At 43.3% G+C, this 25,834-nt stretch overlaps 1 protein-coding gene across 1 annotated transcript in view; it reads left to right on the top strand.

Moving 5' to 3' along the window:
- The window catches only part of DNTT (DNA nucleotidylexotransferase), a gene marked incomplete at both ends in the record, with an annotated part of 218,238 nt that overhangs the window by 68,448 nt on the left and 123,956 nt on the right, over window positions 1–25,834 (top strand). The window contains one exon of the mRNA XM_083364897.1: window positions 3,845–3,977. Coding sequence (XP_083221023.1) covers window positions 3,845–3,977 — 133 coding nt within the window. The remainder of the gene's footprint in view (window positions 1–3,844; window positions 3,978–25,834) is intronic.

Genomic DNA, 25,834 nt, shown 5'->3' with positions numbered 1-25,834 from the left:
GAGGCTACCACCCCAGGTACGATCTCCTACCGAGCCAGTAAGGGCAAAATGCCAGAAGTGTTAATAGAGGCAATCGACAGGGTGCACAATTTGAGCCCTAAGGTAAAAATCAAAACTAGGCTGCAAGGGGTCCCTTGTGATATGGAGGTGGATTCAGGCTCAGCTGTAACACTAATCTCATTTAAGACATTTAGGGAAGTCTGTCGGAACAGTAAAAAAATAATACCGTTAGAACCTCCTCAGGTTCAATTGGCAGACTACCAGAAAACTCCAATTCAGCTCAAGGGTAAAGCTAAGGTCTGGGTGGAGTACAAAAAATTCAAGGGACCCCTAGAAGTAATAGTCACCAGTGGAAACCGCACTAATCTGATAGGGTTAAATTGGTTTAACCCCTTAGGAATCGCCATTACTGGCGTTAACGCGGTACAAACGTCAAACCTCGAGGACGTCTGCAGAAAGTATGCAGACGTATTTGACGGTTCTTTAGGCAAATATACAGGTCCGCCCATCAACCTTAACTTAAACCCCGCCATACAACCTGTCAAAATTAGGGCCAGGAGGGTTCCCTTCGCCCTCAAACAAAAAATTGAGGATGAATTGGAACGCCTCGTCAAGCTGGGGGTTTTAGTACCTACGGAAGGGGGCAGCTGGGAAACCCCCATCGTGACACCAGTAAAACCTAATGGACAAATCAGAATATGCGCTGACTATAAGGGGACCGTGAACTTAGCACTTAATGCCCATTCTTACCCCATTCCAGCAGTAAGAGATGTCCTAGCTTCTATTCGCTCAGGCGCCATTTTTGCGAAATTAGACCTCACGCAGGCGTATTTGCAGTTGCCTGTGACAGATGACACTGCGGTCGCCCAGACAATTGTCACACACCGCGGTGCATTTAAAGTGACAAGACTACAATTTGGCATTTCGGCAGCCCCAGGCATATTTCAAAGTATCATGGAAAAAACTTTAAAAGGAATCCCAGGAGTTTCACCTTACTTCGACGATGTACTCATCGCCGGAGAAACAGAAGCCATTTTAGCTGACAGGCTGTCAGCTGTTTTAGACCGGTTCAGAACGGCCGGATTTAAACTAAAGAGAGAAAAGTGCTCCATAGGAGTTCCGTCTACGGAATTCCTCGGGTATAAAATCGATGCCCAGGGCATCCACCCTACCAATGACAAATTAAAAGCTATTCAAGCAGCCCCCAGCCCCAAGAACTTCAGGCGTTTTTAGGGCTATTAAATTTTTATCACGCCTTCCTGCCCCACAAGGCTACAATTGCTGAACCGCTTCATAGATTATTAGACAAGGGCAGCCCCTGGTCCTGGTCAAAAGTACACGAGAATAGTTTCCAGTCACTAAAAAACATTATTTGCAAAAGCTCCACTGTCACCTTATTCAAAGAGGACGCCCCTGTCTGCATCGCGTGCGATGCATCTCCATATGGAATAGGAGCCGTCTTAAGTCACCTAGACCAGGATGACACTCAAAGACCCATCGCATTCTATTCCCGAACACTTACAAAAACTGAAAGGAATTACGCCCAAATTGATAGGGAGGCTCTGGCCATCGTGGCCGGAGTTAAAAAATTTCACGACTATTTGTATGGCAGACCTTTCACTATCTTCACAGACCACAAACCCCTATTAGGCATCTTTACCTGGAATAAAACAACTCCCCAAATATTATCCCCTAGAATCCTGCGCTGGTCAACCTTCTTATCAGCATACTCTTACAAACTGATATACAAGCCAGGCAGGGAACTTGGACATGCAGACTGTTTAAGCAGACTTCCAATACAGCGTTTCGACCCAGACCCAGCCCCCGCAGGCGGCATACTGGCTATCAATGAACTACCAGAATGCCCCCTAACAGCAAAAATCATTGCTGACAACTCCGTTAAGGACAACACGCTCAGCAGAGTTCTGCGATGGGTCACAACAGGATGGCCTCACAAGTGCCCAGAGGAAAGGTTCCGTCCATTTTTTTCCAAACAATTAGAACTAACCTCACACTTAGGCTGTTTATTATGGGGAAACAGGGTGGTGATACCACATTCAAACATACAACAAACTTTAAGAACCCTTCATGAGGGACACCCAGGGATGGTCAAAATGAAGCTTCTTGCCAGGAGTTATGTATGGTGGCCTGGGATTGACAAAGACATAGAACAACACGTAGGGGGATGTTATGCTTGCCAACTAACGAGAGGTGAACCACCCCAGGCCCCAGTTCATAAATGGGAAACGACAAAAAATCCTTGGTCCCGCATCCACCTAGATTTTGCGGGACCGATACGAGGACAGAATTTCTTAATAATAGTTGACAGTTTTTCCAAATGGCTCGAAGTGATTCCCTTAAATAAAATTACATCATACTCCACTATTCAAGCACTTAGAAAAGTTTTCGCAACACATGGCCTGCCAGACGTCATAGTTTCTGATAATGGGCCACAATTCACTTCTCGTGAATTTCAGATGTTCGCTTCGAGGAACTGTATTAGGCTGGTGACGTCAGCGCCATTCCACCCGTCGTCGAATGGGATGGCAGAAATTATGGTAAGGTCCACTAAAGAAGCACTTAATAAGTTCATAAAAGGAAACTGGCACCAGCGGCTTAGTCAATTTCTCCTAGCCCAACACACCACGCCGGGCACCACCACCGGAAAATCGCCTGCGGAGCTTCGATGGGGCAGGAGACTAATAACAAGATTAGACCGTCTGCACCCTGATAGAACATCTAACCACCAAGAACCCCCAACACTACTACCACGAACCTTCTCTCCAGGCCAAACCATCTGGGCACGAAATTACACCAGCAACCAAAAATGGATTGAGGGGGTTATAATAAAACAAACCGGCCCCGTCTCATACTTAATTCACTCAGACTCACAAGGCCAGTTACGCCGACACGTCGACCAACTACGTATCCGCAAGCCACAAATTACACCACCACCACCACAACAACCCCTTTTACCTCCCTTCATACCAAGTATTCCACCTGCCGAAGAAGCAGGGCCACATCAACCACAAGACGAACCAGAACCCAGAAATGAGGCTTCCCTACGACGATCCGGCCGATTACGGAAAGCACCCACATATTTGCAGGACTACGAATGGGAAGGAAGTAACAAACAAACTCATGGGGGTGGAAACCAACCAGGGGATGGGTAAGGGGTGTATTATATGTATACAGAATACAGTTATGGGGGGGGCAGTTAATATGTTAACGTCAATGGTTCATAAGGTTAAACAATTAACAAACGGTACATGAGGTAAAACGCTGACAGCGGAACACGAGGGAGTTTTGACAGATGTCAAAACTCCGGACTCGCGCATGCGCACGAGTTGACAGCTCTCGGCTGTCAAAATAACACAAGCCGCCGCACGAGGATCCGAACTGTCAAACGAACCGCAAAGCTGATTGGAGGAGAAAAGAAGCGGGAAGAAGACCGGGTAGTGATTGGACTATACGACCGGCACCAGACTATAAATAGCCAAGTGTTCCTATTACTTGTTTGCTCTGTTCTAATAAACGTGTTAAGGTTACCTGCTGTCTGGAGTGGTCTGTCCAGCCACTTTAGTGGGGGCATTTGGGATCTTAGGGAGATGTTCCAAAGGGTAGGGCCCACCAGAAGAGGCACACTGTCTATGTCCCACTAGATGGTAACATATAGGGGAAGGTATACCTATCCTATCAGAGTGCATGGAACAGGCAGTTATCCTAGGGGAGAGGCAGTCCTACAAATAACTTGGCCCTCTGATATTAAGGTATTTAAAAGTGAAAATCAGTACTTTGAAATGTACAGTGATACAAGATGTATAATCTAAGAATCATTTTTCAGGGTTCCTGTACTATGATGACCTTATTAGCTCTGTATCTAAAGCCGAAGCAGATGCAGCAACTCGGATCGTTCAAGATACAGTGTGGAAAATTTTACCTGATGCTATTGTAACATTAACTGGTGGCTTCCGAAGGTAAGTATAAAATATAGGTTTTCTGGAAATTTCATCTGTGTTAAGTCTGGGTCAATGTTTTTGCAAACCATGCCGATGCCACGTTGAATCAGGTTGGATTTTTAAAATAAGATATGTTATACAAATATTTTACATAAAAAGAATCCTAAATAATTTCAAGAGAGAATGGGATGAATGTTGACAATGTTTTTATCCATTTTGTAGACATGAACATGGAGCATTCATTGTCCCCAAAATTGGAGAGAAAATCCTTATGGACTTTCTGCCTTTCTCTGTGACTGGGTTGGACCTAATCTTGGTCCAAGGTAGGTGGACTTCAACTCCCAGAATTCCCCACCCAGCTGTGCTGGATGGGGAATTTTGGAAGTTGAAATCTACATGTCTTAAAGTTATTAATGTTGGGAAACACTATTGTAGAACAATGGTGGGTGATGTTGAGTTGGATGAACTTTAATTTCCAGTACCTTTAACCAGCACTGATAATGGTGATGGATGCTCAACATTGTAGCTTAAATGACACCCTCTTAAAAATCACAGGCTACAAAGCTTACATGAAAATAGTTGAGAGGGTCCTTGTGCTCACCTGTGTCAGCCAGGCTGGTGGCCTATCTGGTGCTGGACCTGTGCCACCGTCGCCTCATCCTGCATGTCTAAGTGGCTACCCTGCATCGCCTGGCCGGCCCCGCCTCCACCGCCCGCCCTGTGCAGCCCCGCCATATAGGTCGAGCCCCGCTGCTCCCACAGCACCAGCCACACCAGCTCCGGCCCCAGGGGGCAGCCCGCCACCAACACCCCTCGCACCTGTGACTGCAGCAGCGCCGCCTCCCCTGCCCCCCCGCCTTCTGCACTCTCCAAGAGAGTTCCGGCACCCTTTTTTTTTAAAAAAAGCACTGCTTACAGGTATAACAATAGCAATAGCACTTAGACTTACATAGCGCCTCACAGTGCTTTACAGCCCTCTGTAAGCATTTTACAGAGTCAGAATATTGCGCCGAACAATCTGGGTCCTCATTTTATCGACCTCAGAAGGATGGAAGGCTGACTCAACCTTGAGCCGGTGAGCATTGAACTGCTTAAATTCTGGCTGTTGGCAGTCAGCAGAAGTAGACTGCAATACTGCAATCTAACCACTGTGCCACCATGGCTCATATAGCCTGTAAGTGGAAGTATCAGTTATAAAGAGTTGTGCCTTGCATGCGTGCACACACACAAAACACACACACACACACACAGAGGTTATTCGAATTTCAGCACAGAAGATAATTTTGGCTAGGAAAGAAAGCTAGACACATGCATATCGCTAAAAGTGAATTACAGTGATGTTGATTACTGTGCAAACCTAGTGTGATGTGTATTAACAATAATTCTAATGACTAGGTCTTTATGTGTGTACAATATATATAGAGAGGGTGCAATGTTATGTAAATTATGTAAACAAAATTTAACTATATTAACTAGAATTTTAGAATTTAGAATTTTAACTAAATGAATCAAACCCAAATTTTTATTATAAAATAAAATATTAATCCAAAGGAGTGAAAGTAAAGGGAGGGGAGGGGGTTGCAAAACTTATAAGATTCTGTTACTGTAACCTTACAATAACCCTACCTTGAAGAGCTTACATCAATCTTGTAAGTCTGGAAGCCCTTGCTCCCCCCTTTACTTTCCAGACAATTAGGGAGGGTCCCTCCTTTAGACTAGAATTCTCTTATCAGAGTATTATCTAGTCTGTAGCTTTTCCTCCTGTCTGCCAAGGTTATTCTCACAGCCCACTGCAGAGTCCTAGAGACAGGAGAGAGTTTGAAGGCAACAGTCTCAGAACAGCTGGGACCCCATCATATTGGAGTGATGTCTTGCAGGACAGGTTGCTGCATGACTGATTTAAACTTTAGACTCATGCTATACTGGAGAAACAAAGCAAAATAGTAGATGGAAGACTAAATTAGATTTGGCTATAGTTCACGGTGTCGGTATGAACTTATGAAGAACTTCAGAACTTATGAAAGAATGCATCTTTCCATAGCTTCTTATCTTTATCCCCAAATTATATAGGATACCCTGCTCTGCACACACCGCTCCCATTAAGTTACGCTGAATAGCACTCAGGGAAGCATCTTGTTTAGGAGAAGATCAAGTTTTCAAACTTTGCAATTTTAAGATGTTTGGACAGCTCCCAGAAGTCCTCAATCAGCATAGGGCAGGGATAGGCAACCTTGGCTCTTTTATGACTCGTGGACTTCAACTTTGCCAGCTGGCTCAGGAATTCTGGGAGTTGAAGTCCACGAGTCATAAAAGAGCCAAGGTTGCCTACCCCTGGCATAGGGAATTCTGGAAGCTGAAGTCTGCAGATCTTAAAGCCACTAAGTTTGAAAAACACTGATCTAAAATGTTCAGTGTCAGTCTAAATTAGCAATTCACGATATAGTTATCTGAGAATTTCATCTGAAATGTCCTGGTTTATGCGTTTATTTCCTGAAGCTTTTGCTAGGGCAAAGCTTTGGATTCCATTTTCTGAAAACAGAAGTCTTCCTCTGATGTCAAAGGACTGCAGGATTTCACTAACATTAAACTAATTTCCTGGAAGAATATTCTGATTTTTTTTTCTCTGAATAATGACATTTAAGATCAAGCTCTGTGGAAATTTTGCGGTTATGCCATGTATGATTAATGGAATATAACTCAACTGAATTCTAAATATTCTTTTCTTTTGTGCCTTGTGACTTTCCCCTTGAGTATATTTGCTGCATCAGGTTAGGATATGATAAAAACACCTTTCAGCAATCACACTTCTATCTGAGTGATTTTAAAAAAAATGCAAAGCAAGTCTTGTGTAAGTTTGGAAAAACGGTGATAAAATAGCCTAAAAATACCTCTTCTTCCACCTACAGTGTCAATGGGAATGAATTTATGGTGTTCTTAGCAAGGCTCTTGACTGAATACCGTACAAAGGAAATCAGAATATGTTTCAATAAATTATTGTAAAGTATGTGCATACTGTATTTGGATTTAGTATTGCCTATTACATAATGATGCACTACCGTAGGTAGCTCCTTACATCAAAACAGAAGCAAAATATTTTATGACGTCAATTATAGCACGGACTTCGCTATTGTGTATGTGTTTTTTTTAAGAGTATAGCAAAATCTACATTTTTATAAACTAGAACGGATTTGAATATTTTTTGGGTTTCGTATTTCGACAGACTAGTAATTTGATGTAGATAATCTTCTTTTATCTCAGACGTGTTGAGTAGCATGCCTTTTGCTAATCACTGTTGTTTTCATAGCTTTCTCACACAGTTTCTGCTTCTCCTGGTTAGTTCGGAAAGATTATCAAATCCAGTCAGGGATCACATAGTCCAGGGGTAGGCAAACTTGGCTCTTTTATGACTCATGGACTTCAACTCCCAGAATTCCTGAGTCAGCTATGCTGACTCAGGAATTCTGGGAATTGAAGTCCATGAGTCATAAAAGAGCCGAGGTTGCCTACCTCTGACATAGTCCAAAGAGTGATCTTACAAGTCTCTTACTCACTTGCCTTCCCAAAATATGACCCGCCTCCTCTCGTCCCCCCAACAATTACCTATAAATAGTATAATTGTATGTACGCACACACATATTACATTAGGTAATAAGTATGTCTCAAAGGTGCTTTTCCAAAAGGCAACTGGACTGTTTTTTCATTGAGGGTGAAGAAGAAGACATTTCGCTTCTCACCCAAGAAGCTTCATCGGTTCTGAAGAATAATCATAATAATGATACCAATAAGAGAAGACAGTAGAAAAGATGAGAAGGATAATAGCAATACAGCCATACTACCGTGCATGGATAAATATCCTTAGACATGAGACAGTACTGTGGGAATTAGGTGTTCAGCAGAGCAATGGGTCAAGGGAAAAAAAACCAAACAGTTTATGCTTCAGGTTGTGAGGGATCTGTAGATATTTTCTCAGCCCTCTTTCTAACCCATGCAGTATACAGGCAGGCTGGTTGCAATTGTTTTTTTCTGCAGTCCTAACTATCCGTTGAAGTTTGTACCTGACCTGTTTGGTTGCTGCACCGAACCAGACAGTTATAGGAGTACAAATGAAATTGTACAAATGAAACAAATGAGAGTAAAATAGAAAGATTCTCTAAGAACAAAATGAAGCATCTAATGCATGCTTATTAACACTAGATTTCAATGAGACTTTCCACATAAGCAATTTATAGTGTCATCCAACCATCACTATGGCAATACATCATTAATGAAGGCTTTCTATTACCATAGCAATACTAGAGTGAGACTATAGATCATTACTATGGAAATACTTGTATGTGGAGTTAGTTTCCCCCCATTCCTTGCTCATTGAGACTGCTGATTAGAAAAAGACAAATCTAGGTGCTGGGAGAACAGAAATATGCAAAACTATAATTTGTACAGCTCACACACTATTATTTAGTTATTTGTTTAGAACACTTTTAATATCTATATAAATATCTCAGGAAACTTGAACCTAAAAGATATTTGTGACAAATTGAGCAAAGTAATTCAGACCATAGATATCTTTGTCTTATTTATCTCTAATGCTTATTCCATATACCTTTATTCATCTAAAAGTTCTGGCTCAGTGCATTCCACAGTATTAATTCCATCATGAGATTGCTTGGATTCAAGTATGCACTGCTGTCTTATATATGATGAAAGCTCTTATAATAGATGACACTTCTGTAAGTATTCATTCCTGGCAGAAGAGCTCGGAGCCTCAGTGGGTGAACAAGCCCCTTCACCAACAAATGACAAGAATCCATAAAGGGAATCTATTGTATAGTACAGGGGTCTTCAAACTTGGTCCTTTTGTGACTTGTGGACTTCAACTCCCAGAATTCCTCGGTCAGCATGCCTGGTTGAGGAATTCTGGGAGTTGAAGTCCACAAGTCATAAAAGGGCCAAGTTTGAAGACTCCTGATATAGTACATAGGAAGTACATGGTTACAGAACAAAAGCAATCAAATTAATTACAAAATGAGCTTTATGAATGATAGAAAAGTCAGTAACTCCAGTTCTTGTGAAGGGGATACGAAACTCATAGCCCCATTCAAGCTTGAAAAACCTCCAGCAGGTGATCTTTGACCACCAGAATTAAGAAAAGTAAATGTAGAATGATGAAGAGTAATGTTAGCTAATCTTTTCACTTGTACTGATCAGACAGTGTATATCCCCCGGGATCAGTGTCTAGTCATTGTAGTTCTGATCTATAAAAAAAAGGGAAATGCTTTGATCTAGCTAATTACAGACCAACCAGTCCACTTAGAATTATTAACAGGCTGTGCATAAGGCATCTCTAGGAAACACTATTAGAATGGATGAAGCAGGACAGAATATTAAGAAAGAGGTTAGTTTTGGGTTAGGAAAGTACACGGAGGTTCAGGAATTAGTTCTGCAACATTTGGTCAAGCAATACACATAGACTTTGACTTATGACAGGGGTAGGCAACCTCGGCTCTTTTATGACTCATGGACTTCAACTCCCAGAATTCCTCAGCCAGGCATGCTGACCGAGGAATTCTGGGAGTTGAAGTCCACAAGTCACAAAAGGACCAACTTTCAAGCTTGAATGGGGCTATGAGTTTCATATCCCCTTCACAAGAACTGGAGTTACTGACTTTTCTATCATTCATAAAGCTCATTTTGTAATTAATTTGATTGCTTTTGTTCTGTAACCATGTACTTCCTATGTACTATATCAGGAGTCTTCAAACCTGGCCCTTTTATGACTTGTGGACTTCAACTCCCAGAATTCCTCAACCAGGCATGCTGACCGAGGAATTCTGGGAGTTGAAGTCCACAAGTCACAAAAGGACCAACTTTGAAGACCCCTGTAGTATACAATAGATTCCCTTTATGGATTGTTATCATGTGTTGGTGAAGGGGCTTGTTCACCCACTGAGGCTCCGAGCTCTTCTGCCAGGAATGAATACTTTCCCATGCTGAAGGGAAAGGGAGAGTTTCCAAGATGAGCCATGCTGGCTCAGGAATTCTGGGAGTTGAAGTCCACGAGTCATTAAAAAGCCAAGGTTGCCTACCCCTGACTTAGGACAACAAATGAGCCCAAAATTTCTGTTGCAAAGTGAGACATTTTTGCGACTAGTGAGTTTTTGCCCCATTTTGCAACCTTTCTTGCCACAGTTGTTAAGCAAATCACTATAGTTGTTGAGTTGATAACAGGGTTGTTAAATGAATCTGGCTTCCTCCCTGACATTGCTTGCCAGAAGTTCTCAAAAGGTGATCACATGACCTTGGGACACTTCAACCATCATAAACATGAGTCAACTGTAAGTGTCTGAATTTTGATCACATGACCATGGGGATACTGCAACAGACGTCAGTATGAAAAACAGCCGTAAGTCACTTTTTTTTCAGGGCCTTCGAATGGTCACTAAACAAACTGTTGTAAGTCAAGGATTACCTGTATCTGATCCTTTTAACATGTTCCTTGGTGCAGTTTTGGTTGGCTTCAAAGGAACTTTTGTATCTCTAGCTTTGGAATAAGCACGTCTCTTGCTCATCTGTAATCAACAAGGTAATCCCCTTTCTAAGGGTAGACACAACTCACAAGGATTGTTGCTTAGTGTGGTTTTAAGACAGAGACCTTCCTAAAGCCTGACACATAGTTCTGCCTTAGTTAGTTTTTAGGGCACTGGGATAATGATGTTTTATGGGTAATGATGGGGTGTGAACCACAACAGAAAAGGTTCTTCTCAGTCTTCCCAGGTAAACCAGACAGGAAACACAACAAGATGAACTAATTCTACTTTATTGTAAGGCTACATTAACAGACTTGTTGCAAGTCTGAAGGCACAAACTTCCTGTCTTTTAACTAGGGTGGGTCTTTCCTCAGCTTCTTTCTCTGATCGTTAAGCGACTGCGGGATCCTGCTTCTTTTGCCTGATTGTTTCCTAGACAGCATCTCCTCGTCTCTTCCCCCCACCCCAATAATTCATACATTCCATTACTGTATAGATCATTATACCTGAGTTCTATAAGGTGATATTCCTTTGTGGACGGGACTTATACCTTGTATCTCCTAGGAGATGGGATGAGTAGATGTAACTAGGGAGAGGCAGCCCCACAAATATCCTGGTCTCATGTTTTATAAAAGGAATACTATATTGTATAAGGGACGCGGTGGCTCAGTGGGTTAGGATGCTGAGCTTGTCGATCAGAAGGTCGGCAGTTTGGCGGGTCGAATCCCTAGTGCCGTGTAACAGAGTGAGCGCCTGTTACTCGTCCCAGCTTCTGCCAACCTAGCAGTTCGAAAGCACGTAAAAATGCAAGTAGAAAAATAGGGACCACTGCGGTGGGAAGGTAACAGCGTTCCGTGCGCCTTTGGCGTCTAGTCATGCCGGCCACATGACCACGGAGACGTCCACGGACAAGCGCTGGCTCTTTGGCTTTGAAACGGAGATGAGCACCGGCCCCTAGAGTCGGAAACGACTAGCACGCATGTGCGGGGGAACCTTTACCTTTACCTTATATTGTATAGTACGAGAAACATCACTCCCTCTCTGTTTGTGTGTGTATAGTTTGTGTGGTGTAATGGTACAGATGCTGGGTAAGGAGTGGAGAGGCTGATTCTAATCCATTTCAATCATAGAGACTCGACAGGTGACCCATTTTCTCTCTCAGCTCAACCTCCCTCACCATCGCTGCTTCTGTACAGGAAAACAGGAAGGAGTTCTTTATATGCCATCTTAAGGCCCTCTACGAAAAGCAGGATATAAATCAAAGAAATACATGTTTGTATGTGTACACGAATGTGTTATTTCTTTGTGATGTTCACTTATTTTCTTGCACGGGCCCATAATAAAGACATTCTAAGCAAAGATTCTGTTTTGGTCTTTTCTCAAGGTCCTTGGGTAGATTAGCAAGCTGGTTCTTATCTGTGTTTTTCTGCCAGTTTAAGTCTTGGCAATAAGCCCAGAATCCAAGGGCAGCAGCAGCAGAGGCTTAATTGTTAGATCTCTGAAAATTTGGGTGGGAGAAATTTGCAAAGAAGCCATAATTTCTCATTTTTATTAGCGTGGAAGGAAGCACTGTGGCGTTGAATGAAAGTAATATTCTGCAGACATCCTTGAGGCTTGGCAGCCCATCTGCAGACATTAAACCCATTCAGGAAATTGGGATACGTAGCCATAGGCTCAAAGAGATGGCTAATCTCTTTAAAGTGTCCCATTTGTGGATATTTGTAGCATTGTTTTGAATAACGAGCACAATATAACATGATTGTGCCTAGTTTATCTCATCGGACAAGTTTTGACAAATTCATTCATCCTGTGAGAGGTTTTTTTTTTGCTTTCTAAAGACTGAACACAGCCCCTCATTGCAATACATACCTTCCCCAACAAGAAGCTATTGCTCTGAGTCAACTGTGAGATTCGCAAGGTGTCACATTCATATTGTCAACTTTCTGACGTATCGAATGTTATTGCTTGACACATATGTCTTTAATCAATGTTGGCTTGTTTATTTATTTATTTATTTTGGAAAATTTATATAGCTGCCTACTCACTCTCGGTGACTCTAGTCGGCTTACAGAAAATAGAAACACAATGTATAAGGAATAAAAATAAATAAATTAATACTACTACTACTACTAATAATAATAATAATCAGGGCTTTTTTTGTCATAGAACGCCCAGAATGGAGTTCCGGCACCTTTTTTGGATGGAACCTTATAGGGTAGGCAAGGCGGGTGGTATGATGTGTGTGAGTTCCGGCACTTTTTTTTTTCTTCAAAAAACCCACTGATAATAATAACCCTCCCATCCTCAATAATACTTAGTCCTTTCTACGCAATCTTGCAATACTCAGTTCAAAGAAATACTCAAAGGCCATAAAGTGGCGTACAACCTTTTCCTTTTTTCCAAAACTTCTTGCACTAGTTGGGGTGAGATGTGGTTGTTCCTCTTCTAGTTGCTACCAAGTTTCAAACTGTGCCCTGAAGGAGTGTTGCTTCTGAGCACTCCAGCTGAGCTTCCAAGCTGAGCTCCAGGCGTGAATCCTATCGGGATATGCTGCCCAATGTGGCTTGTAGTCCTGGCAGTTGTGATGAAATCACTGGTTAGTATAGAGGGGAAAGTAAAGAGGTGCTCTAGCTTGGGTCACTCCATAGGAGGAAGCAGTAGAGCCTAGACTACTGAAGTTTTTGTCTGCTTGTTCCCAAAAGAATGCAGTTAAGTCTGGTGAGACTCTTGTCAATATGTGATCGACAATAAAGAAACTACTTTGGCCTATTCACGCAGTTGTTTTGGTTCCTTACATCTGACACAGCTCACAGATGGTCATCTGGCCTGCCTGTAATAGTTGCAAATCTCTGCATGTTGCCTTTGCATTCCCTGTCTGTATGCTGCTTGCTGTCTCCTTTTCTCCTACGCACCCAAACACACTTCATCTTGGCATTTGCTTTTGTAAGCTGAGGGTCTGGATCAGTGGTGGGATTCAAATATGTGAACAACTAGTTCTCTGTGTGGATGCCGCTTCCGGAAGTCCGTTCTGGGTCTGGGCAACAAAAAATTAACTACCGGTTCTGCTGAGCCAGTGCGAACTGGCTGAATCCCACCAGTGGTCTGGATGGGGTGAGGCTTCCTCTGGATTTCAGCACATCCTTGAAAGTGCCAGGGTGTGGCTCAATTAGGCTGGCAGCTGGAATGTCAGCATGGATACCTCAGAGGAAATGAATGCAGGCATGAGCCAATCTCTCAGGTTTCTAGGGCTGTAAACTTTTACAACCCTTTGAGAAAAACATGAGCTGCGCTGAACCTTGGGGAAGTGAAGTGGGAAACATTTCTGCCTGGCTTCAGCTGCTTTTGAAAAGAACATAGAATGAGACTTGGAAGGGACATTGGAGGTCATCTAGTCCAACCCTTTGCTTGAGCAGGAGACCCTATACCATTTCAGACAAATGGCTGTCCAGTCTCTTCTTGAAAGCCTCCAGTGATGGGGCACCTATAAGTTCTGAAGGCAAGTCATCCCACTGGTTGATTGTTCCCACCGTTAGGAAATTCTTCTTTAGTTCTAGGTTGCCTCTCTCCCTGATTAATTTCCATCCATTGTTTCTTGTCTTGCCTTCAGCTGCTTGGGAAAATAGTCTGACCCCTTCATCTTTGTGACAGACCTTAAATATTGGAACATTGTCATCATGTCACCCCTAGTTCTTCTTTTCATTAAAGTAGATATACCCAGTTTCTGCAACTGTTCTTCATGTGTTAGCCTCCAGACCCCTAATCATCCTTGTTGCTCCTCTGTGCACTCTTTAGAGTCTTAAGATCTTTTTTATATTGTGGTGACCAAAACTGGATGCAGTGTTCCAAGTGTGGTCTTACTGAGGCTTTGTAAATACTTCACGCGATCTTGATTCTATCCCTCTATTAACGCAGCCTAGAAGAGAAGACAGCAATGCCAACTTCATTCCCTCACACATCTGAATGAGTGTTTTTGGAGTGACTTTGTAGCAAGCAAAGAAGAAGATCCATTTTTTTTTCACTGACGGTGTTTATATTTGAATACAGCAGGTAAACAGTATGATAGCATGGCTTTGAGACCAACTCAGAAGAATTTGTGAACAGGGAATTTGACATACCATTATTCGCGGGATTACTTATCTCTTGGTCTTAAGAAATGATTTTCTTTCAGAGGTGGAAAAACTGATACATTTCCTATTGTCTCTTTCCTATCACTTCTTTCAAGTAAGCAAAAGACTCAAATTGGTTACTTACAATAAAAGGACCTTTTGGACTTACTGACATATAAGCTGATTTTCGGATTAGATCTTCAATCCATAGTTGCCTTAAGGCTTCTTATATGCTTCCGAGACTCCTCTTCAACCTCTTTCCCATTGGGATTAGGGAAACAGGAATGAATATGAAATTTAGTCTTAAAGGAAAAACAATGATGATAAAATGGCCAATTGAGAAGAATGGACTTTAAAGGTTTCTGACCTGGCAGAGATGGCAAAGATTTCGGCTTATTTGAAAGATCACTCGCAAGAACGTTATATTATGGAATGGAGAAAATGGATTGAGTATATCCAGAACAAATATAGGACTAAAAAGTTTCATGTAGCATTTGAATAAGTCTTCCTTTTCTTTTTCTTTTTTTTCCTTTTTTTCTCTCTATATATTTAATATTATTAGTGTTTGTATTATCCTATATGAGCCAGAGAGTGATAGATTTTAGAGTTTATGGTTGTTAGTATATGGATGTTTATGATTGTTTTTTTTTTACCTTGTACTTAGCTCTGGGAAGTCGGGGGGGGGGGGAGGGGGAGAGGGGTAGGGAGGGAGGGAAAGGGGAGGGGGAGGGGGGACTGTTAAGATAAAAGATAAAGATAAAATGTATGTTAAAACTTTTCAATAAAAAAAAGAAAAGTTTGAAATGATATGGCAATGGGAGCATAATGGCATGCCAAAAAAAAGCAAAAAAAAAAAAAGCTACAAGAGGTAAATACACACAGCCTTAATTTACGACTACATTTGAAACTAGAAGTATCAGTTGTAAGTTGAATCGCCACGTGATCAGACCTGGATTTATGACTCTTGTCACCATGGCTGTTAAGTGAGTTGCTGCAGCCCTTAAGTGAATCACATGGTTGTAAAGTGAATCGCGTGGTATTAAGACTGAATCCAAATTATTCAATGGATGATTTTTGCCAGAGAAAGGAAAAATGGCAAAAATGTCACCAAGTATGATTGTGTGATTGCAGGAGGCTGCCACCAGTCATAAATGCGAGTCAGTTGCCAAAAGACTGAAATGCAATCATGTGACCGGGGTTGGTGGTAGTGCTGCAGTCATAATGTTTAGGACAGGTCGTAGCTTTTTTTGAGTCCCTTATAATTTCAAACATTCGTCAAACGATTGGATGTAAGTCAAGGGCTACCTGTAAGAAAGTTTGCTGTCATCATGTAGGAAATAAAATAAATACATATATATTCTAAGAAGGGCCAGTATTTCATAAGTGGAAGCATTAAAAGTCAATGTGTGAGAAAGAAACCCTTTTTTGTCCTTTGAAGTCACCTATGAATTTGACCCTGGAGCTGTTATATAATGGAGAAAGAACTCAGCAATGAATCAATCCAGGCAGGGTCCAAGCTGTTCTAAAGCTTCCATCAGCATTATATACAGAAGAGAGCAAAAGCATTTCGTTTGAACCGGAAGGGTCAAAGACGAAAGACAATTTGCTTGAGGCTGAATCACTTTTGAAATAGGAAGCAGAAATGATGATCTTACAAGTTTTTCCAGATGGCCTTGATGATTTTTTTCCCGCTTAGACATCTCAATTGCTTTGAGAACTCTGCTGCAAATCCAGTCTAAGGAGATTAAGTTTAATGATGGCAACAGATGCTGTATTTGCACCTAGCTCGCATAGTTTCAGGCTACTAAGACAACAGTGGCAGCTCAGTCATAGGTAAAAACGCACTCCCTGTCACGTATGGCGTCTGTTTCACACTGCTCAGGTTTGAGACAATAGTGGGGAGTCACATGGTTCCAACATTCTGGAATGGGGAATTAAAAAGCTTGGCAGAAGTTAACAGTTAGCAGAAAAACAGTTTGTCCCACATTGCCAAGCTAGAAAGATATAGATCATCGCCTTAAATATGCAGTCATGTTGCTATCAGTCTCAGGAGGAAGTTAAGATTCCTTATGGCACATGAATCCTAGTGTTTGAAAACATGTTACTGTACTGTTTTGTAGTAAAGTTGCTGTCACCGAATCTATGATCACACCTCTTGTTTCCTCCCCAGTACACATTTGAGGGCGTTGAGATGCCGAAATTGAAATTACTGCAATTTTTGCATATTTCATTGTTGACAACTCTAAGAAAACCAGGGATAGAACAGCTACTATCCGTCAAGTTTTGATTTTAAATGGTTATGAAAACAAGTCTTCATTGTGGCAATTGTGCTTAGGGAACCTCTGAGAGAATGGCAAACTTTCCGAGTTAAAGAGGTCCTACAGGAATTAGAAAACTCTGTCAGTGGCCAGATTTCAAGAAGAATTTTTGGACATTCTCCACATCTCAGTTGTGTGCAGCTCTTCTCCAGGGACCCACAGCTCTTTTCCTGTAGAGAACCTTCAGAAGGAACTTCCATCTACTCTTTTTCAGTTAAAGTCAGAAGAAGACACCCTGCTGTGTTGTCTTTTGGCGAGAGAAATGAGCAATATGATGATGATCAGCATAAGATTAACTCCAAAATGTTTGAAAATTCCAAAGGTGCCTCGAGGTTTTATCCATTTATTATTTGACATATTTATATAATGCTTCCTACACAAACACTTCTTCAAGCAGTAAAATGCAACAATAACATCAATCAATGCCACAAGAAACCATATTTGCTGTATTAAACCAATGGATGAAATAGGAAAGCAAAAGCTAAAAAGTAAAAATAAAATGTTTGCATTCAGATGTGCTTCTGAGACACCCAACTCATCTGCAACCCTTCTGGGCTTTATACCTTTGAGACACTAGCTGAATGCAGGTGGCAGAAATGATCACAGGCTGATGGATGGTGTGTCCAGGTCTCAGTATTTAGCAGGATTATTCCTTCTCTCATGATGTGTGGAGTGCATGTTTGTTAAGGGTCTGGATGCCTTTAGGCCCAGTGATTTTGATGGAGCATCTTCCTCACTTAATAAAGTTGGAAGGGACCTTGGAGGTCTTCTAGGCAGAAAACCCTACACCATTTCAGACAAATGGCTGTCCAGTCTTTTTTTTAAAAAAAACTTCCAGTGTTGGAGCATTCACAACTTCTGGAGGCACGTTGTTCCACTGGTTAATTGTTCTAACTCTCAGGAAGTTTCTCCTTAGTGCTTCTCTCTTTGATTAGTTTCCATCCGTTGCTTCTTGTCCTGCCTTCAGGTGCTTTGGAGAATAGCTTGGCTCCCTCTTCTTTGTGGCAGCCCTTGAGATACTGGAACACTGCTATCATGTCACCCCTAGTCCTTCTCTTCATTAAACTAGACATACCCAATTCCAGCAACCGCTCCCTATATGTTTTAGCCTCCAGTCCCCTAATCATCTTTGTTGCTCTTCTCTGTAGTCTTTCTAGAGTCTCAACATCTTTTTTACATCGTGGTGACCAAAACTGGATGCAGTATTCCAAGTGTGGCCTTACCAAGGCATCGTAAAGTGGTATTAGTACTTCACGTGATCTTGATTCTATCCCACTGTTAATGCAGCCTTGTTATGTATACAGGCACCTGCATAGCAACAGCCACCAGGGGGCGTTGGCCTGAACGGTTTTGGCGGGAAACCCAGTTTTGGCAGGAAACCTAGGGCCAACCCCATTGGCTGTCCGCCTACCTGGCTAGGTATTTAAGGAGGCCAGGTAACCCTCATTCCCCAGTATGCTACCCCCTTCCAATAAAGAGCTGAGCACGTACTCCGGCTGGCATCTCTTCCTTGCGTCAGACCCACTCCACAATAGTGGCGACGAAGGTGGGATTTGCTGCCGACAAGGAGCTGAAGTCACTTGGGGAGCGCACCACACGCTGAAGGAAGGAGAAATCTTCCCTTCCTCCCAACGTGACCGCCAGCCGACCGGACCACACCGGTCATCGCATCCGCGACTCGAGACCCGAACCAACACCGTGATGGCAAGGGCTGGACAACCCCGCAAATTTGACACCCACCACCCCGAGACTTGGGCCTGGTACCTGGCTCACGCCGAACTATACATGCGCTTCAACCAGATCTCAGAGGACAGCGCGAAGGCGGCAGCCCTGCTCTGCATTGGGGGACCAGCACTCCTGGAGATCGCCGCAAACCTGTTCGCCCCAGAGGCCATCAACACCGTCGCGAGGTCACAATTCGAAAAAAGGAACCAGCGCCCCTACGAGTCCAGCGCCTAATTCCTTGCCGCCCTACGAGAAGCCACCGTCGCCTGCAAGTTTTCGAACTTGGAGGAGTGGCTATGGGTCCAGCTGATTTGCGGCCTACGAGACAGGCGGCTGCAAGAGCGCCTGTTCGAAAGAAAGGAGGTTTCGCTCCAGGAAGCCGAAGACGCCATCCTGGCCCATGAAGCGGCCTGCGGGGCTGTCCAAGCAGTCCAGGAGACCCGGACCGGCAGCCAGGCAGCCAGCATCCACCGGCAGGTCGCCACAGCTGAGGACAAGGCAGAGCTACAGGCATTCCTGGGCCTGTTAAACTTCTACCACGCATTCCTTCCACACAAGGCAGCCATTGCAGAGCCACTCCACAGGCTACTGGACAAGCAGGCAGCATGGGTCTGGACTCCCGCCCATGACCAAAGCTTCAGGGCTTTAAAAGCACTACTGTCGGATAAGTCCATAGTAACCCATTTCATCGAGACAAAGCCCATATGCATCGCATGCGATGCATCCCCTTATGGAGTGGGCGCAGTACTCAGTCACCTCGAGCCCAATGGGGTGCAAATTCCCATAGCCTACTATTCCAGTACGCTGTCTGGAGCAGAAAGAAACTACGCCCAAATTGACAGGGAAGCCCTGGCAATCGTGGCAGGAATAAAAAAATTCCACGATTATCTGTATGGCAGGGAGTTCACTGTCTACATGGACCACAAACCACTCCTAGGCCTGTTCACAACGGACAGGCAGATGCCCCAAATTCTGTCCCCCAGAATGCTCCGGTGGTCCATCTTCCTTGCAGCCTACAATTGCAAGCTGGTGCACAAGCCAGGGAAGGAGATGGGCCACGCAGACGGCCTAAGCAGGCTACCCATTGACACCCCCGAACCAGACTCGGCACCAGCAACACAGATCCTAGCCCTGCAGGAGTTACCAGAATGCCCACTACATGCCAAGGACATTGCCAGCAACACAGCCACCGACAACATCATGAGCAGGGTACACTCATGGGTTTGCATAGGGTGGCAGGACAAGTCCCCGGGGCCTGAGTTCCAGGCCTATTTCATGAGGCGCAATTAGCTTTCCACACACAGGGGTTGCCTCCTCTGGGGAAGCAGGGTCATCATTCCCACCGCAGTCCGGGGCAAGGTATTGGACTTCTTACATGAGGGACACCCGGGGGTGGTTAGGATGAAGGCTCTGGCCAGAAGCTACCTCTGGTGGCCAGGGCTGGACAAGGACATTGAGGAATGGGTCAAGGCCTGTTACACGTGCCAGAGATCCAGGCCAGAGATGCCACACGCACCCGTGCACAGATGGGAGGCCACACACACACCCTGGTCCCACATCCACGTTGACTATGCAGGGCCATTTCAGGGCCAACTGTTCTTAATAGTAGTGGACAGCCACTCCAAGTGGTTGGAGGTAGTCCCTGTTCCCAACATGACTTCGGGTAGGATAATCCAGGTGCTCATAGCTCTCTTTGCCACACACGGCCTCCCCGACGTAATTGTGTCTGATAACGGGCCTCAGTTTACCGCCAATGATTTCCAGGCGTTCTTGAAGGCGAATTGGATTAGACACGCCACCTCCATGCCCTTTTATCCATCGACTAACGGGCAAGCTGAATGGATGGTAAGGACGACCAAGGACGCACTCCAGTGCATCATCAGCAGGGACTGGCATCACAGACTGGCCAAATTTCTACTTGCCCAACACACTACACCATGCGTTGCTACCGGGAAGAGCCCAGCTGAACTGCGATGGGGATGGCGTCTCATCACCAAGCTGGACCGTTTACACCCAGACCGAGTAGCAGCAGAGACGGATAGGCCACCACCATCATCATCATCATCATCGTCATCATCATCATCATCACCAGCGCACAGAGTTCTCAATGTGGGGGACCTGGTCTGGGCAAGGAACTATGGGGCAGGGCATCCATGGATTCCTGGGACAGTGGTTGAGAAAACTGGCCCCCTCTCTTACATCGTGGGGGTGGAGGGGGACAGACACATAAGGTGACACATCGACCAGCTCAGAGGAAGGGTCCCTGAGTGCACCACACACACCAAACAAGATAGCCACACCCCAGGAGAGGTCAGCCGAACCAGAAACAACACAGAATAAGAACCAGAGGAGGAGGGCCTCCTGAACCCAGCTCTGCTCAACCCAGCACAGAGGCCTCACGAACCGGCTGTCCAAGCCCAGGGCCAAGCCACGCCCAGACAGTCCACCCGGCCCCACAGGACACCTGCCTACCTAGCGGACTATGTGTGCAAGTGACCACCCCACTGTTGCCTTGCATTGACACACAGTGTATATAGTTATGTAGTTAGTAGCAAATTGTTCCATAGTTGTTATGTGGTTCTTCTCTAAGGGGGGAGGGGTGTTATGTATGCAGGCACCTGCATAGCAACAGCCACCAGGGGGCGTTGGCCTGAACGGTTTTGGCGGGAAACCCAGTTTTGGCGGGAAACCTAGGGCCAACCCCATTGGCTGTCCGCCTACCTGGCTAGGTATTTAAGGAGGCCAGGTAACCCTCATTCCCCAGTATGCTACCCCCTTCCAATAAAGAGCTGAACACGTACTCCGGCTGGCGTCTCTTCCTTGCGTCGGACCCACTACACAATAAGCCTAGCACTGTGTTGGCTTTTTTGGCAGCTGCGGCACACTGCTGGCTCATATTGAAGTGATTGTCCACAAGGACTCCGAGATCCCTCTCACAGTTACTACTATTGAGCAAGGTATCACCTGTATTATACCTGTGCATTTGGTTTTTCTTGCCTAAATGTAGAACCTTGCTTTTTTCCACTTCTTTCTTTGAAGGTTATTGCTGAATGTTCATTATATGTTTCCCTCCCAATTCTCATGCCTGACAAGGAGAAGGCAAGGCTGCCACCATAATCAGAGTTAGGTTTGCTTCCTTCTGTTTTCCAGAGTGGACGACAGAAGGAGCTGAATTTCATTGATGCTGGAAACACTCAAGGACAAGATATCCACTTCTTCTTCCTTCTGTGCCCTATCTGTTCCTTCAATTATGTCACTTTTCTGCAGAAGATAACGAGGTGGCCATCTGAACCCTTAAAGCGTTAAAAAAGCTAAAAAAAAAGCCCCCAATAAAGTCATTGAAAACATTCAAACTCAAAGTAAGTTGTAATAACTTTCTTTTGTTCGTTCAACTTTTTCTTCTAATTGTTTAGTTTTATGGGGATATTTTTGTGGCTGATTATTTGCATTAATTTATTCTCCCACCTCAATTTGTTATTCATTATTTACCCATCCATCTGTTCCTTACATAAATCAGCAGCTTTCTTTGGCCCCGGGGCTTACTTGATCCTTTTTTTCCCTGCCTGGGGATCACAGGAAGCAGGGCCAATGCCATCATAGAATTACTGGAGAAAGATGAGAAATGTTCAGTTTGGGTTATTTCTCTCTTGTTTAATTTGTGTGGTTTTTAGATGGTGGAATGCTAAAAGAACCCAAACTTTAAACTAAATTTAGGCTGAAAGACACTTAAATTGTTAGGCACCAGACTAGAAGGCAGGAGAACGTGGGTTCAAGGCCCACCATAAGTAGGAGCTTTGGGGCCAGTGACTCTCAGCACAGCTGACCTTACTGGGTTATGGGGAAAATAACAGGAAGAAAAGTGTGTTGGATATGCTCCCTGCCTTGAATTATTTGTAAAAATAATGAAGGTGCACACACACACAAATTCACAAAGCACCTACTTCACAGTTTAACCCTGTGATAAATTTTGATAGAATTTTTTGAATAAAGGTACAGATTATTAACAAATATGAATATTGCAGCAAAGAAAAGGGACTATAAAAGAAGGCAGCAGTTTTTACCTTTCTACTAGCAATGATCAGAAAGTTGGATTAGGAACTGGGAAACTCGTGTCAAATTTCCCATCCAGCTGTGAAATCACTGTCATTCTCTCCATCATCCTGATCTATCTCACAGAATGCAAAGGATACAAGACAATTAGTTAGGCTGTACTGAGTTTCCAAAATACAGGAAAGAGATAGATATAAAAGAGCCTTGGTGGAGCAGTGGGCTGATGCCTCCTTAAGTAACACCAGCTGCCTGCAATTAGTGCAGGTTCGAGTCCCACCAGGCTCAAGGTTGACTCAGCCTTCCATCCTTCCGAGGTAGGTAAAATGAGGACCCAGATTGTTGGGGGCAATTAAGCTTGACTTTGTAATAATGCCGCTTGGTGTGTGTGTGAAAGCCCTAACAAGCAGGCATATACATAGAATGAAGGCTACTGCTAAGCTTGTAAGCCGCCCTGAGTCTTCGGAGAAGGGCGGGATATAAATGTAATAAAAATAAAATAAATAAATAAAAAAAACAAAAACAAAACAGAATTACCTCTGATGGCCTCTGTGTAAAAAGCAAAGGAGAAATATGTCTGATCACAGTCTTTAGCGTCTAGCTAAAGAATCAGAAGGTCAGGAACAAGGGGCATATCAATGTGGCTACAACTTGAAGCTCAGAAAGCTTAGAAACATCTGGATGGTCATAGGTACCACCCTTTTGATTTAACACAAAAGTGTGTTTCCCTTAAAATACCTTTGTACTACATTCTCAATAATATGAAATGTAAGGTGCTTGGTGCCATGTTAAATGAAATCCAGACCAGAAGTTTCCTTCACTTCATCTGGAGGAGGGGTGTCAAACTCAATTTCATTGAGGGCCGCATCAGCATTGCGGTTGCCCTCAGGGGGCCGGGTGGGTGTGGCCAGGGTGGGCGTGGCCTACTGGGTGGGTGTGGCTAGAGTGCGTATGGCCTACTGGGTGGCCGTGGCCAGCTCTACATCGTTCGCATCAAGGGTGCCTATGGGGGCCTGGGCAGGAGTGGGACAGATCTGAGGGTCTGTGGCAGGAGGAGGGTCTCTGGGCCAGGGCCAAGGCAGTGGAGGCCTTTCCCTCACTGTTTCCAGGATGGCTTCGCGGGCCACATGAAACCACTTCACGGGCCGCATCCGGCCCCCGGGCCTTGTGTTTGACATGTCTGAATTCTGGAGTGAACCTGCTCTCTTCTGTATTAGTATGAGTCACTCATATTTTCCAATCTTCTTCATCAGAGAGATGATGATAGATGGTTATTGCTCGGATTTGCATTTGTTCTGTTACTCTCTAGAGCAGACCTACATGTTCATGTTTAACTTGATTCTGACAAGATTGACACATGCTTGCTAGTAATTAACTCAGCGGCATAACTGCCCATTTGCATAATCTCCTGTGGTGTTTCAAAACTCTCAACGACACTAAGCAAAAAGATGGCAGAGTCATAAAAGGAGAGGGGTTAACACAAAGCCAACGAGTCTCAAAATGAAGCCATCTGCTCACATTGCGACTCATGAAAATTCATTCATCTCCGTGCTTCACAAGGATAGTCTGTCAGATATCCCTGGAAGCCAATAATGTTGTCACCTTTGATTCTTTCTATAATTTCTCTTTAAGGTCACACATCCTACTTTTTTCTATGTGGGAACTATCCACTTGGCAACTTTGGGTGGTTAAATTATGTAGGCATATTTTTAGAAAGCCTCCCATTGCATTAAAAAACTGAGATGTTAATGGTGTTGCTAAGTCAAATTAAATTTTCACAGCCCTGGCTTACTTTTTTTTGTTTTGCCTGATCACATCCTTTAAAACAGCGCGATGCAATTCAGTCAACTTTACCTCCAGCCACTGACCTGAATAGCCTCTTCAATTAGTCTTTTTAAGATAAAGCAAACTTGATACATTTTGAATAAATAAAGCTCATTTTTATTATTTATTAAATGCCAATATTCCCCTTCATTTCATCAGTTTATTAATGAAAAAGTTTAGTTTTTGTTTAGTATGGGTACTTTTGGTTCAGGCACGTGAACTTTGCATAGAATTTTTTTTTTAAAAAAAACCCTTTTGAATCTGAAGCGAAAACAAGCTGTTAGCCAATATTAAAGTGAAAACCACTTGATGGATGTGAAATAGAAATCATAAGTATTATGATTAACTTTATCGCCGCCACCCTCTCTCTCAATACCTTGCATAGGGCATAATCTGAAAACAAGGTTAGGTGTTCCCTGGGGTCTTTAGATCCATTTATTCAGTGTTCATGTAATATGATTTAATTGAATGCTTTCATGGCCAATTTATGCATTTAGAGACTTACAGGCTTATAAATAACCAAATTATGATGATGCTTTGAGAGAGCAACTGTATTCCTTTGGTGTACTCGCATTGCTACAGTTTTCTTTATTTTTATTTTTTTACGATAGGCTCTCAGAACTGTCTCCATAAAGTGGAGACCCCTACTGAGATAAAACCTTACTCATATTTAGAATTCAGGGTATGGAAAGATTTTTCTTTGAATACTAAGCAGGAGGAGCCACACACTTAATACCTAAGTCAGAATACTTCTCCGTTCCCTATGGAAGAATGCTGAAAATAATTTGCAATTTTATATACTATGCTATTGTTATTCAATCTAATTTTACTAATTTACTTCTCTCTTAAGAGATATCTTTGCTACTGGTTCACTTTTTCTTCTTTCTATTGGCAGCATCATATTCTTATTTGTAGCCAGCCAATGCTATTCTTTTTTTTTTAAAGTTGAAATGTAAAAAACAGGCTGACAACTCAGGATGGCTGGTTAATATTTTCTTATTAGGAAATGTTCATTTCTGTCTTATTTCTGTCTCTTAAGATGGTACACATATTCTATTCTTTATTTTATTTTCACAACATCAGTAACTTTACCCAATCAGTAGAAGATAATATTTTTAGCTCAGGGTCGAACTGTTGGTCTCTGAATTAGGTTGATTTATTGAAGACATTTCATTACCCAACTAGGTAGCATCATCAGTGCAGTGCTGGTGTTCATCAGTACTAATGATGTCATCTAGTTGGGTAGTGAAACCTAAGCAAGAAAACAACCAAGCTCAGAAAGCACCAAGGACTCCACAGCTTGACATAACATGTAATGAAGTCTATTGTAG

The sequence above is a fragment of the Vipera ursinii genome, assembly GCF_947247035.1.
Source record: "Vipera ursinii genome assembly, chromosome: 5".
Classification (NCBI taxonomy): Eukaryota; Metazoa; Chordata; class Lepidosauria; order Squamata; family Viperidae; genus Vipera; species Vipera ursinii.
Note: the sequence above shows the minus strand (reverse complement) of the source record. Positions and strands in the feature narration are given on the sequence as shown.